Below are 19,058 nucleotides of genomic sequence, written 5' to 3' on the forward strand. Positions count from 1 at the left end.
ACTGTCCGTGCATTAACACGAGTAAAAGCAAGATCGGTGTGAGTGAGAGAGATGCAATGCATTGAGGGTAATACTGAAATTAAAATTTAATAAAAATACAAATTAATACACTACAGTTTGCACAAATGTAAATACAAAAAGAGATTGTGGGTCTGTCTGTTAGAATAATATAAACAGGAAGAAGGCAGCTTGCCTTGACATGGCAGTATATTAAACAAACATCCAAAGAGAAGACAATGCATTTGATCACAATAACTTTTTTGTGTGTATTTTATCAAAATGATTCAATGAATGAAGGCCAAAGCCCTTTAGTACACTGTGCTAAATCCTAACCGGTAAAACACAGTCAAAAGCATTTAAAAAGTGATATTAACAGAGGCTTGTGATTGGACAAAAATATAGCCAATATAACTTTATATTTATATAGATATACTGTGGGTAAAAAAGGAGTTGACTCAGGAGTTGATAAACATACTTTCCTAGTCACAACAGATTTTCTAAGAAAATATCACTGGATTTAGTTCATATTATTTCTGAGTCCAGCAAGGCACATCAAAGTTTCCAGTCTAAGAATCTACACTTAATATGGAACACTTGGTATTACTAGTTTAGTTTCCATTATCTACACCGTTTAATTAGCGCAAACCCAAATCAATATAATGGCTTTTATTCCTGAACTTATCTTAAACCATTCCTATGTAACCACAGAACAAAGAAACACCACATTCTTTCACAGTTTTTGTTGCTATGGATGTTGCTATGTAACAGACATTTCTGGGTCAGTTTGCTTAGTTTAGATCTTGTCCAATACTGTGATAAATGATTCCATCTCTCTGACCTTACAGGTGTCCATCTCACTGTTAAAGCTGGGGGCGCCTGTGTAATTGCCCTAACTGTCCTCCTTTAGCATCTCTTCAATCTCTCTGTCCCAGTTGTCATCAAGGTTCTCATTATCAGCCAACACGTCATACTCCTGAAGTTGCTCCTGCAACTCTCTCTCCCAGTCTGCAGTTTCTTCTGAAAAAAAAAAAAAAATACTAGTGAGTCATTCACTGAACTTTGACAAAATGCTCTTCAGATATATGATAACCTTCAAAGCGTGTACCCTGGTGTGTGTTTGGATGTTCCCTCTTGTCCAGGACCAGCTGTTCCATTTCTTTGCGCAGGTCGTCCTCATTTATCTTGCATGAGTCAAAAGCATCACTTACAAATTCGGGCACTGGCGGGCTGGTGGAGATCTCCTTTTCATCCTTTCATAACACAAACACAACTTAGTCCTGTCACTATTTTATAATGAATTTTCTCAGGTAATTCATTCCTTAAAAACAAGTGGCTTACTGTACCTCTCTTGACTTTGGTCTGGGACTGTGGGTGGCGGGGGACGTTTTCTGTTTGACGACATCTGCAAAAAAGTATTTTTGGGGTGAAATGCTGTGTTCAAATGCATTGAAAGAAACCAGTCAACATAAGGATCCAACACAGGCCTCAGAGTTTTAAATAAGACCGTAGACTGTACCCTTCTGATGAGGACCCTCAGGACTGGAGCAGGTTTTCTCCAAGTTCCTCCGCTCATCTGCCTGTTGTGCTGCAAGAGCTGTGAGCTGAGCTGACTGTTTTATTAAAGACACGCGGTAGAAGTAATTTTTCCAGAATACTTCCTCTTTCACCCTAAAGATGTGAAGAAAAGACAATCATTACTTTGGTGGAACATATTTTAGTTTTTAACAAACACGCTTTTACGCAAAGAACCACATGTTGAAAACACAAGACACCAAAGTTAATATTCAACACTCACTGTTTGGGGACCAGATGGAAGCGCATCTTCCTGAGGAGCTCGTCTTCCTCCAGCATCACCATGGCGACTGGATACATTTGCTCAAAGTCAAAGTGAAATTGCACCCCAGCAGGAGGGTCTCGCAAAAAATTCCTTTTGTCCTGTCGCCAAAATAAACCGCACAACAAAATCATATAATTGTTTTGGCAATTCAGTGATTCAAAATTTAACAAAAGAAATGTTTCATAATGACACTCACAGCTGAGAGAGCTAAAATCTGTTGCTGTATTGTGTCCTCTTCATTATAACCAACCCATGGTGGCACGGCAGCATCTGAGAACAATGAAATCAGACATGTAGTTACTGTAATGTTATGCACTCAATGAGCAAATGAGTAAAATTTTGATGGAAGTACTTACCATACTTTTTTGCATTTTTCTCCTGAACAAACCTTTCTTGTTCTTTCTGGAAATCGCCCAAAATGGTCTGATGGAAGAAAATATAAACTGTTATTTAGCAAAACGAAGGGGAGGAGTTGTCAGGATGACTAACAGCAAAGCTTTTTACCTTATCAATAATCTTCCCTTCCTCCACGGTTTTCTTTAAGGTTTGTGCTGTTTCAACAACGGACTCTGACAGCTTCTTTGAGGCACTACTGGCAAAATTAAATATGTAACCTGCACAGAAGCAATTAAGACAAACATTACTGTGGTTACAGGGATCTTCCTGCAGAATCTGTCAGTTACACTTTCAGTATAACAAAGTCCACCCATGCCCTTTGTCAAGTACAGCAAACTTACCACTGAAACCCGTGGCTTTTTGGAGGAGTTGAGGCGGCAGATCATCTTCCTTTACAACACTGGTCTGCTCACCTTCAGCAACAGCCGTCGGTTTGTTTATTTCAGGACCGTTCGCCTCATTGCCATCGACAGTAGTCTCGCTTTCTTGTTTAACTTGCCCATTTTCGTTTTCTATTCCAAGCCAGGTTCCCCAGTTCTTAAACATACTTGAACATACGTTTAACTTTTAAAAAGTTAAAATAAGTTATCTGACATACTCTAATTAAGATTTTTTATTTGATTATGTCGCATTTCTGGTAGCTTGAAACTATTGTGATAGTTGGTGACGTTTCACTAGTCGCCTACTTCCGCGAATCTGTCTGGTTTGACCTTTCTGACTACCCTTAACTAGTTGTCATGGAAACGCACGCGCTCCGTTTCAACTGGTGTGTCCGACTTTAGCCAGGTTAATAGTTAGCTAAACGGCGATTTGAAGCAGTTAGTTGACTGACCTGACTGCCCACAGAGAACTGGACAAGTCTCAGCTTCAGGGGCAGAGCGTGTTGATATATCTGAGCATAAGTTGTTGACGGTGAACGCTCGCCCTACTTGTTAGCCAACGGCAGATGGCACGCTTGCGCTGTACTTTCCCACACTTGTTATCCCCGTTGTCCATGGATGGGGCTAGTTTAGCTTAGCTAATTTAAACTCTCCTGAGTGTGTCAGTGTGCCGTTCTCGGTCTGTATCATGAAGTAGGGTTTAACAGCTGCGACTCAAACTGCGTGAATTCTCATCTTATCCCGCGAAGGACTTTGCACGACTAGCGCACGATCAAAACGCGGTTCCTCTGGAAAGAAAGACGATTACAGAAGATGAAGTATGTGTAACGTAAACCTGGGATATAGCTGCTGCGTGCCACCCCGACGGAGCTTTCCTGTTCACCGGTTTGTACTAAAGTTGAATTGCCAGGTAAGGTCAGTGCGGAGTTTCTAAAGATATTTTGACAAAGCTTCGCACCTCACGGAGCAGATGATATTTTTTATGATGTGTTGATTTCGCACGAAGATTGAGTTTCAGTGTAAAAGAGAAGGTCTGTTTAACTCGGCTCAGTTTAGCTTATTTGTTTGTACAGCCGATGATGGTTTCCATTGTGTTGCTCGACAGTGATGGTGTGTTTAATTCTCTCGCACATAAGAGCATTAAGTTTAAGTCAACCTGTCTGGAGTATGACAACAGGTGTTTACGCAGTGTTACAGATTGCCCAATGCAGTCAGACAGGGCTGCGTTTTATATCGTGAGAACAGAGACAAAATATATTTTATGGTGCAAATGACAAAATGCACATTTTCTAATTCATTTAGTGTCTTTAAGATGTGTTACTTTCAAAGTAAGAGCGCTGCAAGCCTTGTGGTCTATCACAGTCCAGTCACTATAACCCGTTAAATTGTAAAATGCCAAAGGAAACAAAGAAGTAGATCCAAAACCACTATTATAATTGAAAATTCAAATTTACAATTAAAGTCAGACGACAGTTTGTTGTGGTAATTATGAAATACTACAAAGAATGAGAACGTTTTAATGTTTTTAGATAAAACTTTTATCCATAAAATAAACTTAACCTATTTTATTTCTAAAGTTAAGAGCCTTATTTAAATGGTGCCCTTGTTTCCCAGAACAGACCCCGAATCCCATTTGCGTACAGCCTGACTGTAATACACTGATATGAGGCGATCACTTTTCCTTCTTCCAAACATTAGTGTCACTGATGTTTATTAAACTTAGCTAATTACCATGGTTATAATTAGGTGGTAGTGTGGTCTTAATGTAAAATTTTGATAATTTGCTTGATCAAATAAATCAAAACTTTGTTTTCTGAAAGCTGAAATTTAGCTCAGTTATAAAATACACATGGCACATTAGGGTATAATCTAAATCGTAAGTTTTGTAATCATTTAAAGCTTTCATGGGGAAGATTAATTGACATCCATTAAACAAAGGGACAATGACATAGCAATTATCTACTGAAATATTGACTTGACATAATACTGAAAACTTGTGTGTTATGTAAACTTCACAAATTGTATCACATTAAACAGAAATATTTACATTCAAACATTTTATCAAGACAAATCCTTGTAGACAGTTATCAGTTTATTTTTAGGCTCTGGAGGGCTTCAAAAATGTCAGTAGTTTAAACCCAGTTACCCAGTCATAATGATGTTGAGTACTGAAAGTTATCAGTAAAATCTTTCTTAAACAATTTCTTAAACTGATTGTCAACCAGAGAACAACTGTGTCTAGTACCAGTGAAGATCTAGCTCTGTTCACTTCAATGGGGATTATAAATTAAAGTTATCAGCGTAGTATTGCAACAAAGCATGTTTAAAAGTTATGTGCCTGTTTAGGACAGCATACAAGGAATTGAAAATTTGGCCTTTTAAATATAGGTAAACATTAACCTCCAGTATTTATGGACATGTACTAATTAGTATGTATTGATTGGATATGCTTTAATGATTTTGTTTCTTTACTTTTATAGCAGTGCAATGGATGCTGGGGGATATAGAAATGATCTGCGCTGTACAGAGGCAGAGAGCTTTTGGCATGTGATGCAGAAATCAGGAGATCTGGATCAGAGGACCAGAGATGGTGAAGGCTGGAAGCTGGTGGATGTATTGCTTTCTGGAGGTGCACCATGGGGGTTTACACTCAGAGGGGGTCTGGAGCACCGGGAACCACTGCTCATAACCAAGGTGAATGATTCAATGATTCAAAGATAGCTCAGATCTATTTACCAGTGTGAACGCAGGGTCTCAGCTGTGAGATGAAACTCATTTTTCTTTTTTAGGCTAAAATAATCTTATAATTTTTCTTGAATACTTCGGTGTATATCCATCCAAAAAAAAGGTAATTAGCACATTCCACCAAATCATTTCCATTGTTTTAAGCTTAGAAACATAATGGACAAAAGCTGCTGGGGCCATATTACAGAAACTATTCATCTTAAGTCCTAAGTTAAGATTCGAAGCGTACACAATGGGATTTTTCCCAGTTTTGTATCACAGAAGAAAATTCAAAACAACTTTAGGAATGACATCCTATTCTTCCTTACCTGTGGGGAATTCTTCTACTCTTGGAAACTGTACAGTGTATATAATATTCAGGCAACTGCTAATTGCTGTAGCCACCTCTTAGACTGCTTGAAATAGCAGGCCGAGATATTTTTGCCACTATTTGTCAGGCACTTCACCAGAGAAGTGGCCTCTCCAGAGCTGGTCATAGATGCTCGGCTGACTGCAGGATCACGGCCTGTATAACCTGTATCTACTAATGAGCTTTTGTCACATCATTAGGGTCTGCCATGGGCTCCAGTTAATAAGTTTCGCCTGTTTGTTGGTTTCTATAAAAGCAATGATAGAGCAGTCTTATTGATTAAACAAGTTAGCTAATACTACCTGGTGGAAAAGTAAAAGTTAGGACTGCTTAATGGTTATCCTAGAATTAGGGGAATTAGTTTGTGTCGTATGTGTGATACACTTTTCTAGCTTTTGATAGAACAGGAACTATAATAACGGTGGTTGGCAAAGAGTTAAGAAAGGATCTGTGAATTAGGAAGCCAATACGGCCCCAGGAATATGAAACAGAAGCGTGTATTTTACTTTCAGTGTACATTTACATAAACATCAGCCAGCCTTTCAAATCAAGCCCCTCCTAATCTGAGAAATATTAACAGCGTTAATTCAATCTATAGCATGCCAAACTAATTATGAGTATAAATTATCACAAGGCCTTTAACATGATGGCGCAGGCGAGGCTAGCTGGCAAAGTCAAACATTAGTCTCTGTGTAGTGTTTGCACAAATAATTAGTTTTGTCAGTAGCTGCCTAGACCAGCTAAGACTATAATTTTAGTAGCTGCCAAATGTTCTGACACCTGAAACATTCACTGCGTATTGTACACGGCAAACACTTCGCTGTGTGCTTTTCTTTTCTGGGAACAAGGGGAACTGAAATATGGAGGAAGAGAGTGGATGGCTTGGGAAAAATTTAAATATTGCAAACACACAGCACTTTGTCCTGTTGTCAGAGATCACTGATATGAGCCTGTATTTAGCGGTACTAGTGGAATACAATGTCAGTCTTTCAGTTGTCCGTCAGTTTGAATTCAACTGTAACGCCTTAACAACTGTATGAATTACCAAGGAATTTTATGGTGTTGCTGGAGGGAAATAAATTGATCAAATGACGTCAGTGTTTTCACATGTCCGGCGTACGAGATAAGGTGATACGACATTTGATGACTTCCTTGTCGTAGTTTTCATAGCGTTACCATCAGGTTGAAATTGAAATTTGTTCAACATCTGCCAAACTAATGACATTCCCATCAGCTGCAGGTAGCAAATTTCAACATGATTTCACTTAACTAAGGTGGTGAACATGGTAAACTCAGCCCCCTTTAAATCATTATCAGTATGTTAGCAAGCACATGTTATCAGTTAGCTGAGGTGTTCCCAAGTATAGACTATGGATTCTTGCCGTTCATGCGTATATTCAGATATGTAGCTAATTTAAGGAGAGAGTGTGTCCTTTTAAGGTGGAGTCGCAGCATGTGTATTTGGCACACTATGGCTGAAAATGTAATCATTAATCAGAGCATACATTATAGCTTGTAATCCCTGTATACCACAGCTTTGTTAAATTGTTGTTATGAGCCACAGTATGAATGCAGTGCCCATGAGACGGGGAGTACCTCACCACAGAGTAGCCCACACTGTAACCTCACTCCTCTGTTGACTGTGTAATGATTTACTACAAACGACCTTGCTAGTTAATTTCACATGGTAAAATAACAGCACCTGTTTGTCCAGAGCTGCTTGTTTTTTTTTTTTTTTTGTTAGTCATTTCTGCATTGGACCAAAAGGGGTCCAAAGTTCATTGCAGAAGGGCGAAACTCCACCATATTAGGTGAGACCACCGTCACCACCTTAGCATCAATTGTGCGAGCATGTGATTGAAATGACTAGAATTCTGACCTCTTTAAGTCTTTAAGCTGTAAGATTAAATGGCAAGGTCACATTGCTGAATTGTGAACCATTGCCCAGCTTGACCGCAGTCCTTTGGTTTGATACCGATATCGTTGTGTCACTCAATGCCACTCCAAGGAACAGAAGTGGACCTGGTTGCATCAGACGGTGAGATGCTGACTGATTCTGACAACTTCTCATCTGTTTTTAAGTACATTCTTTTGAAATATATGTAATAGTTCGTATCTGGCACTTAAAGAATTTTTCACTAATCTCATAAAGTGAATTAGTCATGGACGAGACTTAACACACATTTGTCAGGCTGTCTCAAAATGCCTTAGAGTTCAGTTTTTTTTGTCACTTGGTGCGTGCTGTGTGTTATTACATCTCACCTGGACATTTGCTTTCTCATACTTTTGCGCCGGGTTAAATTTCAGCTCGGAGGGTAGCTTGCGGTACCAGGAGCGGGGGGAGGAATGTTGGAGCTTTGTTTGATTTTCTAAATGTAGTGAATTATCTGTGACAGCCTGAAGCCCGGTGGAATGGCCTGATGGGATAAATTAAGTCAGGATTAGTGATTTTAGTTATTTTGGAGCTCCTCTCAAGATTGTAGCCATTGATTTTGTAAAGATGTGTCATTGAATTATTTGTGTTAACAAGATAAAGATGCCAGTGAACGTATTATTCCCATCACAGTATATCTACAGGCTTCTGTCTTCTTGATGGGGGAAAAAAGGTCTGAATAAATATATGAACGTACTATAGACATAGGTATTCACACACAGTAAGCTATATGTGCATTTCCCCTATATTCTTCATATTCTATTTCTTTTAACATCTATCCTGCTTAAACTGGTACAGCAATGCAGAATCTGCACATAATGGTTGTTAGATTTGATCTGATCTGAAGTTTTTTATATTTAATGATGAAAGGGGTTTCTTTGCTTCTAATAATAAAAATGTCATTCATATGTAGACAAGTTAGTCTTCATAAAAACGTTAAAGTGTCTTTGTAGAGTTCAGCTATTTAAGACTGCAACACCCAAAAGGACTTCTGTTGAGTTTTCCACAACTAATTATATTCCAGCTGCAATCCTTTACTTATTGTTTGCCCGTACAGATCTATTTAGAATACTTCCACTTAGAATTAAGTTCAAGCTGGTCTGTTTATCTTGCAAAATTCAGTTTCGCAGTGAGGCTAGAAGTGAGCACAAAGTTTGTTCTTACCGAGGATGTGTGCATTTTATATGTTAACCAGAGTAACATGCTCTATCCATTTGTCTGCGATAATCAAAATCACAGTTTTTTCCCTTCCACTCTCTCTCTCTCAGGTCGTTTCAATAAAAGCCGGCCCACAGTTTGATGACAGGTTCGGAGTATTTGTTAAAAACCTTTCTGGATCTAATTAAAATTCTTAACATTCCACTCATAGCTCAGGTTATGCTCAAGGTCTTCATGGACTTAAAGTCCTTAGTCTCAATAAACTTAAATAATCCTGTTTTACACAAGGCAGCTGGGCATGCATCTCATACATATGTTTCCTGTGCAGGGATAAAATTTAATATGAAAAAAATATTGTTTGCTCTCAAGGAACCAGTACCAGAGCCACCGCAGAAATATCTCTGTCCTCACACGCTGAGAGAAATGACCTGCAGGTAAACAGGTTTTACCAATTATTGAATTCTTTGTGTGACGATGTTGTGCGCTAGATTTCCAGAATGGAGTTTGCTCTTTGATAGAGCTGCTCAACCTTTACATGTGGCACAAAACAGAGTTATTGTAAAGGTATGAGATTTTAGATTTCCTTCAGTTTGATGGTAGTTTTCTGTGCAAGGCTCAAAGTTACCACGCATGTTAAGTTGCAGGTTTATTAGGCACACCTAGCGAAAAGTAATGCACAACAGTCCTGCAATAAATCCTATTATATGTTTCTGATTCTGTTTGGCCGGGCCAAATAGCAAACTAGATCCAGCAGCAATGTAATACAGCAACAATGTAATATAATACAACAGTGTCATAAACAAGAGCCGGGAAAATGATCCCAGCCTTTAATCAACACTTCTCCAGGCGTGAGCAAGCACATAATACTATAACCTTAATGAAGTGCATGTTTAATAAATTCCATAATTTTGCCCCAACAGCAGAACTATCAATATTTCTTTTGATACCTAACTGAAGTAAGGTTATGATTAAACCCAAAATTCAGGGCCTGTGTAATGAGAGAATAAGTACATCCTTAATTCATTTTCATATTTTGTTATCGGACAGTTCTTTAGTTGGAACTGTGTGGCTACATTTACGCAATTGTTTCTCTGTTTCCTAACTGCTTTAAAGCTGCTATAAGCAAAATCTTTTTTACAAACAATGGGTTTAATGTCTTTGTATTAAATAAAATGAGACACTTGTCTTGTGATAATTCATCACTTCAACTCCGTAGTTTCCCTCTGCTTGACAGTTTTAGCTCTTTTCAGCTCAGATTTGGTTTTCTGGTGCGCAAATTGTTGTTTTATTCCGTAACTGACGTGATTTAATCAAAATAGCAGTAAAAAGCCACTTGACCGGCACCAGACGGCAGACAGGCGCAGTTGGGGGCTAGCTGGTGGACATAATGGAGCATTCAGCAGCTAAACAACTGGATACTGCCCACAGAAGAGTTTGTCTGTATGTCTGACACCAGAGCCACACAGCATTCAGATTTACTTTGAGGTTTAACAAACTAACCACCATAATCTTCTGTTAGGAAACTGTTGTTTGTCGGTTGTCTTTTGCATTTCTTAAACTGACTTTATCACAATGATATAGTCCAGTGATTTAGGAACTGAACACCATAAATGTAGCTAACACAGTTATCGCAATAACTGTATTGCAGATGTGCAGGTTAACATGGCTTTTGCATGTCTCTACTGCATGTAATGATTTACTGCTAGAACTTTGCAAAAAGCACAGATGTTGAGAAGATTTCTCTGTCTGCAGCTACAGAGAGAGATAAAAAACTGAAGTTACACAAAAGTCAACTTGGGGTGAGTTTGTTTATGCGGTTGCTGGTGCCTTGTCTAACTACAATGAACATTCTTAGTGGTGTGTGCGCAGGCAGTGCATACAACCATACATAAGGTCTGAGTTCAGCGGCCTGTCAGCGCCCTGCTCAGGACATCTGTCAGCAGAAAAGACACATTCCTTACCCTCTTTGCCACCACATCCTTCCCTTCGTGACCCACGCAGAGACATAATGCTATTTTTGAGGATACACAGGGATCCAGGATGGCTGCAGTCGGCCTGATTATAGCCTGGAGGAAGATGGTAAACAAAGGACATGGTATGGCTCATGCTGATTGGGCTTCTCTGGTGAAAAATGTTTGGAAAAGCAGTGCGACTCTTGTGCCTTGACACTATCTTTATGTGCCCCCTTGTTTTTTTATATGTTGCTTTTTGACAGTCTGTACTTACTTATATTATCAAAACACTGCATGTGGAACCACGTTTTCTTTGAAGTTGTAACAAGTAGAGACTTGTATGTAGGCCATGGCTGTTGTAGGCAAGTTGTTGATTTTAAAAACTGCATTGATTTTAAACACTGTTGTCTTGTAATGGTATATACAAGACAACAGTTTGTAGAAGACTCAGTTTTGGGGCCTATATAAATGTGCAGAAAGCGTTGGTTGCACTAATCGGTGTACTAGTTTAGTTTTTCTTCCTACTTCTCCTAAACAACTGCTTTTAGGCAACTCAAAGAAATGGATTTTGCACGACAGCCTGGTCCAGTCTCAAAACCGGTTTAATCCAGTGAACTGCCTAAAGTGAAAAGGTTTTAAGATATAATTAAAATGTCGCATTTTTCCATGTGTCCGAACCAACTGAGCCATCAGAATCCCAGCTGACTAGTGTAAATTCTGCTCAAAGCCTGGCAATGTTTTTACTACTGCCAACAAATCCTGCTAATGCCGTGGGTGAATTTATCATTGATTATTGTCATAGAGCTCTGTTATGATTAGCAAATTATAAACAGCATGAATCTGTGAGCCACACTGGATGGCGTGAACCTATTCTGTGTGTCCAGAAGTGCCCAAAGTGTATCCAATGCCCACAGTTGGCTACCATGCCCAGCTGTACACAAAATAATCTCTTTTTTTTAAAAAAACAAAAAAAAAAACTAATAGAAACCTATCACCAAATATCACCAGTTTAATCCAGTTTGCTAACTGGCCTCCTCAAAAACCTTATCTGAAGCTTGCGTAATCCAAAACTACACATTTAGCCCTGAGAAATATAACCAGTAGAGTAAGCCAGTTAGGTATAGTGTGTTCTGCTGCTTCGGTTCCTTAGTGAAAATCGATCATTCAAACTACTTTTTCTAACAAGAATTGTTTTCCTATTCCAGTAAAACTGGGGCGGGCAGTTATTCTCTACAAAAATACACTACCATATCAGGATCAGCTCAGGCATTTTGCCAGCTATCATTGAAATCCTCCGTCTACCCTGCTTTCACCCTGTATTACAGAAAAAAGAAAAGAGGCCTCAGTATATTAGTGCTATCTGGGGCTCTGGTTTTCTGCGCTGAGGATAAAGGCCATATAAGACGTAATTGTCTGTAAACCTACACATACTTGCGGAGTTGAGTCATACAGCCCCCCCTCTCACAGGTTGAGTGGAGAACTGATAATCAGCTGCAGAGCTTGGCTTTTGTGTGTTAATGTGCCAACTGCGAAGCAAGTTCTCGCTGCTTTTCTTTCCACACTGAGCTGTGCTGTCTTGCACCTCTCATATCTGACTCTCTGCGTCAGTGTGAGGACAGCACTGACCTTAACGCTCGATATTTCTCATACTTTAAGAGCTGTGTTTCTGCCAGCTTAATGTCTTCGACCAAGCCTCATAACGGTGTGTTTTCTCCAGAGATGACGCCAACACTAACAGTTGCTGAGTTCAGTGCACTGTACTCGGTTCACTATACATCCCTTTGTGTTATTGCAGGTGTCTGCCCTCAGACAAACACAGTACAGTTTGTTTTTACATCATGTCACTGGCTTGGACAGCAGCTTTTTGAAGTATATTTATAGCCTTTGATTCTTGCCTTTAGAAGCTGGCCTACATGCTGTTAATTTTGGTCAACAGCATGGTGTGTCTTTGTCACGGTTACTCTATAAAGTCTACTTAGAATGTGAGACGGTGGTCGCTTTATGCTGTGTTTTTCACACATTTTCATTCTTTTGTAGAGCTCAGCAGAAGCAGTTTTCTTTGTAGTTATGCTGCCCTTGATTTCATGACTTAGCTGCCTGAAGATCTGATAAATGTGTGACTGAGTTCATATTTATTCATGTATTTCACAGTATGCAGCCTTTACTTCTTGCAATACTGAAAATGAAGTAATTGCCATTATTTATACAACATAATTTTCTTTGATTACTTTTTTACTTTCTTACTAGGCCTAATGGACGCTAATAAAATACATGTTTACAATCTATCATACTCAGGTTCCAGCTTCTCAAAAAATCCTAATGTTGAAGACTTTAAATATTGACTTTGAAAGGATTTTATTATTTATTTTATCTATTTCTTGACGATGGTTTATCATTTCATTGAGAGAATAATAGATTAAGAATAAATTGTTGAATTGCAGCTCTGTTTGTGTTATGTAACATACTCGTTATCATTTAAAGTCACATTTAAAGAATTTACACCACAATAGTCCTTCAGACCTACTGCAAATATCAGGGTCTGGCTTATCACAAGTTTTGAAGCACTGATTGTGAGTGGCACTAAGCTTAGGTTGTATGAGGTGAATCTCTTTCACAACACAGTCTCTTGACGCCCACTTTTAAATTGGATATTTTCTACAGAAAGAGGGTGGTCATTTGTGCATCCATTTTGTCCCTATTGTCCGATTGGAGTTGTGTCCACATCTCAGAAGCAGGAACACTTAAAGAATGTCATGTAGCTTCTATGGGGCTTTCACAACTTAAACTGAGTGTGCACATAGACTCAAATGCAATGGTGGTGGTGGAGTTTTCTGCACAAATCACCTAATCGCTTATATTAGCTAGAGCTAGCATGGCATTTCTCTGTAATAGGAGGAGTGCCATGCCAGGTGATTCTCAGTCCAATTCCTGAGTTGGACTAACAAGCAGTTTGGCTTTATATTATTGAAACAAAATGGTTGGAAGCTTTCAGAGACAGAGATATTGACGTGTCTTAAGACTGCTAAATGTTGCATGTCATGACTTCTCTCTGACATGCTAGTCATGGAAACATGCTAGCTCTCCAGCAGAAATATTTGATTGTCTCTGTATAAAAACATTTCTCTCACTTATCCATCTGTTGTGTTTATGTTCCAGGTTGAGGAGGGCAGCAAGGCAGCAGCTGTAAGTCTCCAGGTGGGAGACGAGCTAGTCAACATCAACGAGATTCCCCTGAGTGGCTACAGACAGGAGGCAATCTGCCTAGTGAAAGGATCCCACAAGACCCTCAATCTGGTGGTGAAAAGGTAGGTAACCAATCTCCAGTCCCCTCCTGTGCTCCCTCCTTCTGCATCTGCTGCTGTCACCTCCTCTTTAGCTTAATAGGTCACCATAGTTACACCTTCAACAAGCCAAGGTGACTGAGCAGTGTAGATGGTCCTGTTTTTCCAGGTCGTACTGGCCTGCCGTCAACAGAAGGTCATGGTTTGTGAGAGTTTTTCATGACGAAGATGTTGAAACACAGAAGAGAGGTTGTTGGGTGACATCATTAGTTTCCACGCAGAGGAGGAAGGGCGTGAGAAGAATACACAATAGGACATTATGCAAACGATACTATATGACTCTGAGATTTTGTTTTATTTTTTTTTTATCAGTTCAGCACACCTCGTCAGTTGGTCTCACGCCCTCTATGATAAGGCATTTGTAGTGTGCGTTGTTTGCTCTGATAGCAGCATGCACATCACACATCGAACCCTTTCTCCGAATAAAAATGGCAAACACATGATTAATTATAGCATTCACTCTTTTTTGTCCGAAGTCAGATCCTGTCTCTTATTGACTCCATCGTATTGTTGTTATTGTTTAAGATTCATACCTTGTGTAATTATTTGACTGCTGAATCCTGGGCACCTACTTACAAATGGCCTTGTTGTGCGTGTAACACTAGTGTCATTGTCTGTCTTTGCCGTGTGCATTTCTTTCTGTATTGTATCATATCATAGCGTAATCCCTGAACAAACTCTACCGTACAAGGAAGTCCACTCACCATTTATCTCTCCCCTCAAGGACAAGGCTGTGAGTCTCTCTTATTGTCTTCTATTCTCAATAGACATGTTTATGGCAGGATCTGGAAACGAGGATGTTTTACTGCCTCTGACATTTTGTGTTCATTTGATGACCTGTACTGTTCTAAATATAATGCAACTACTTGACATATAAACTCACAAACTTGGTATTCTTTGACATTTTATTTTGATACAACATAATTGATCAGAAAACACATTTTCTCAGCTTCTTACTATGAGCAATGGTTTCTCACACTCCTTTTCCCGTCTGACGCTTGATGGACAACTTGCATGAGCTGGAACCAAGCTCAGTTAACATTAGAGTTACTGTAGGTAATTTCAGAGGATTCATGCTCGTGTGCAAATTTAGCCATATATGTAATGTAACATTTGGAAAACTTGTAAAAACATGGATCATTATCAAATGACGGGAATAAACTATGGGTTTTCTTGTACAATACATCTACAAGCTAAAACCTCAAGATGAAAGATAAAAAAATGGAAATATCTATATTTTGTTATGACTCACCAAGAATAACACAGGGCCTTCTACTTTTCTGAAAAAAATACCCTTTTATTTACAGTCTGTTGTATAAGTAGTGGGGCTACTAAAAGAAAGTTTGCGGGCCTTCAGCTACCTCCATGAGTCACATGATCCTTGCAAGTCATAACTGTAGATTGAGATTTACAGACTGGTTTGAAATAGACGAGACTCAGCTGAAAAATGTGACGTCTAATGCTTCTGTTCACTCGTCAGGTTAATTAAAATCACAATTTGATGACAGCTGCGGCTGCTCTCCATCAAATCTGATCAAACGGCACCCACAAAGTTGTGATGAAGAGGATGATTTTTGGCTAAGGTCTGAACATTGCCTTTTTTGTTAAATGAATACTTACAGTGGTGGAAAAAGGTTTTTCGGACACCCCATGCATTTGTGAAATATTGCATTAAGAATCACTCTTAGGTCTTCAAGTCCAATTTCTTTTGGTACAGTCACAGGCAAAATACTAAACAAATCTTTAAAAAGCCATTAAAAGCTTAAAATTGATTGGTTCCATAAAAATACACAAGAATTTTTGAGTACTGGGTTAGTTTGGTACCAGTGATCCCCTAATAAAGGTCACACAGTTTTTGTTTTGTGTCTATATAAAGCCAGCACATTTGAAAGTTTTTCAGAGACAAAAATGACTAAAGCAAGGAACCTAACGGAGGAAACACACCTGAAGATACAGATTCTCAGCCAGGAAGGGTACAGCTGCCACCAGATAGCCAGGAAGTGCAGATGCTGTCCTTTAGCAGTTGGATACACTCTGCAGAAATACAGACAAACCAACAGCTTGAAAGACAAACCAAGATATGGGCGTTTCTACAGCAAGAAATGGCTACATCCTGATCCGCACGTGCAGGGAAAACTAACGATTGACATCACAGGAGCTTCAGCGGCAGTGGTCAAACCAAACTGGTGTCCAGTGTTCCACCCGCACTGTACACGGCTGTCAAGAAGATAATGCCCCTTGCCACACATTTAGGGCCAGTAGAACTTGGCTACAGTGGCCAGCTCAATCCCCGGACATGAGCCCCATTGAAAATCTGTGGTGGATTATCAAAAAGTTTCAAAGCGTAAACCAAAGAATTTAGAAGAATTAAAAGCAGTAATTCAAGAAGAATGGGACAAGATTACCCCTCAACAGTGTGAAAGGCTCGTGGGGAACATGCCAGCCAGTATTAGAGCTCTGCTGCGTGCTAATGGCAGGACTACTAAATATTAATTTGATGATGTGATGGTATATTTATTTTTGGTTCACTTTTGAACACATTGTTATTTCTTGACTCTGATCCTGACAATGTTGAGAACTGACGTATTGAAACTGTCACGAATTTAGTTTTGTTGTTTGTTTGTTTTTGTACACAATAAACCAAATTGTTTGTGCCTGCCTAATGCAGCCACACCTTCTGAAACATAAAAAAGATTTTTCCACAAATATAATGTATGATAATATCTGATACATTTTAAGGGTGTCCAAAAACTTTTTTCCACCACTGTATTTAACCCCGCGAATTCGCGACGCACTGTTTCCGCTCAGACTGCAGCCGAAATAACGCATGTAATACTCCAATGTCGGTTTGTGCACAGTCAAAAAATTCCTAGGAACCTTTTGCAAGCACTAGTTTCTCGTAGGACCGGTCGGAGTGGTAAGCAAAAACACAAATAATTAATTTCTTTATATAATTGAAAAATCAGTTCAGGCGTTAAGGAGTTAAAACTTGAGAAGGATTTCACTTGACAAACGTTACACTGACATTTCAGTAAGCAGCTACTAAAATCCAGTCTTTCTGATTTGTTTTCATCTCTCAAAGTTGGATGAGGCTTAGCTGGTGTGGAGCAAAGTTCCCTGGAGTAGAGTTTGAAGACTCCACCCACACTTTCTCTGCCTGCCTTTTTTTTAGAAAGGAAGAAAATCAATACATTACACCTTAACCACATTCTTTGGAAATGTAAACAAAGACACAATTACCCTTGCAGTGTTAGCTAGTTTACCCACTCATGGACGTGTACACCACTGAGTTCAAGATGAGTTATGATTAATATATTACAGGAAATTAAAAGGCAGGAACTTGCATATAAACACATTGGAAAGTATATATAATTAGTTAATTTTTTGTGGTGAAGTTACATACCACAGTAGACCGTATTATATATTGTAAAGTTGTGTTAATACCACTTTATGTAAGGACTGTTATATTAGGGTAAATTTAATCAGGCATATTTAATAAAGTAGTTCCTGAGTGCGCTCTAATTGAAATTTCTTTTGTCTTTGAATATTCATGGATATCGAGAAGGAAATTCGAGTAGTCAACAGAACATGAACTAAGAAGTAGTGGCTATATTACACAAGATTTCTAAAGTATTTTAATAAATTGGCTATGTAGCTAACCAGCAGAAGTGTCTTGTCTTCACATGATTTGTGGCTGCAACATGTATTTTTCATTTTAAAACTGGGGCGAGATTAGGGAGTAAAGATAGATTAAGCTACATAAGAGCAGGAGGCATGAGTAAAGGATCTGGGTATTGTCATTTCAGTCTGCCTGTAATTCTAAAGACAGAAAAAGACATTTCCTTACAAGGACAAGTCATATTGTTCACATTGCATTTTACACAAGCTTCCACTCCCATGGGACTCTTAGTTCCTTCTGCTCGTCTATGTTGAAGAATTTGCTTTGTTCTGACTGTCTCAAATAGCATCTCCAGTCAGTCATTTTCCAATGCCACAATAACAAGTCTGTGTCTGATTTAGAATACAGCGAAGTGATAGGGTTTCATTATTGTATCCCAAGGCTTCAATTCCAGTCCAGTTTCTTCTCCTTTTCATTCAATTGTAAACCTTCATGCTATGTAGAAAACTGGTGTTACGGTTTCAAAATGTTTTATAGTCTACATGTAGCTATCCGTATTATCTGTACCCATGTAGAGCTCAAATCTTTGCTAAGAGCTTCATCTGTGCCTGTGCATGTAAGGTGTCAGCTGTGAAACACCTCTTTTTTTCCATCTCAGGGATAACATTAGATTGTGGAACGGGGATCAGGAAGCTGTCGTGACCTGCTCCTGTCTTCAGGTGTGGTGTCTTTACAGGCAGCAGGAGGGAGGAGCTTGATTTAGCAAGTCACATATTTTGCATGTAGTGACTAATGCGCGACAGTTTGTGTAACGTCATTTGGGTGAGGAGAAGGGGAGCGGCTTGTCACACGTCACGTAGCGAACACATAGGTGTGGTTATGTGTGGGAAGGCATCTCGTTGTCTTTGCACATGTCTCGACAGAACTACTGTACACACTGTGATGCAACTTCAAAGTTCTACTGATAATTGCAGTCCAAATTTTACTTTGTTGAACGTGTGAACTGTAATCAAATCGTGTGTTCCAAGTAGTAGTTGTCCCACATCTACATTTGAATGCGCTCCGGCTCGTTCTTGCTATGCTTATGACTGAAATCCAAAAGCTGAGTTTTAGCAAAATGCTAACCACAGACTACACATGTACAGTGTATGAGAAGTGAAACAAACTGCCTCACATATGGAGATCCCAGAAAAAGGGAGAAATTTGAAGCCCTAAATGCTGCCACTTGTTTGAAGATGGTATAAAACCTTTTTTTTTTTTTTTTGTAAATTCTTCACATCATTTTGTAGTTGCAGTTTGGGCCAGTATCCAAAAGGACCCCTGGACCCCTGCAGCACAGACCCCCATC

The 19,058-nt window shown here is 39.1% G+C and overlaps 2 protein-coding genes across 3 annotated transcripts in view; one reads left to right on the forward strand and one right to left on the reverse strand.

The window, feature by feature from the left end:
- Positions 1-60: 60 nt before the first annotated feature.
- Positions 61-2,970, reverse strand: LOC311490890 (synapse-associated protein 1-like). The gene is made up of 9 exons (XM_084548645.1): positions 2,575-2,970; positions 2,342-2,451; positions 2,194-2,260; positions 2,034-2,107; positions 1,796-1,935; positions 1,517-1,668; positions 1,344-1,402; positions 1,106-1,250; positions 61-1,017 (listed from the first exon to the last, which is right to left on the reverse strand). Exons 1-9 carry the CDS (start codon positions 2,777-2,779, stop codon positions 890-892), a joined length of 1,080 nt encoding a protein of 359 aa, XP_084404771.1. The 5' UTR covers positions 2,780-2,970; the 3' UTR covers positions 61-889.
- A 306-nt stretch (positions 2,971-3,276) lies between these two features.
- shroom2a (shroom family member 2a) overlaps positions 3,277-19,058 on the forward strand; it is a 34,304-nt gene continuing 18,522 nt past the window's right edge. The window contains exons 1-3 of one of the 2 annotated variants that reach the window (XM_084548933.1): positions 3,277-3,523; positions 5,094-5,307; positions 13,907-14,055. In XM_084548933.1, the coding sequence (XP_084405059.1) occupies positions 5,101-5,307; positions 13,907-14,055 (356 nt within the window). In that variant the 5' untranslated portion in view covers positions 3,277-3,523; positions 5,094-5,100. Of the gene's footprint in view, positions 3,524-4,898; positions 5,308-13,906; positions 14,056-19,058 lie in introns of those variants that run through there. The other variant, XM_084548932.1, reaches the window with a different exon arrangement.

The sequence above is a fragment of the Chelon labrosus genome (genome assembly GCF_963514085.1).
Source record: "Chelon labrosus genome assembly, chromosome: 7".
Classification (NCBI taxonomy): domain Eukaryota; kingdom Metazoa; phylum Chordata; class Actinopteri; order Mugiliformes; family Mugilidae; genus Chelon; species Chelon labrosus.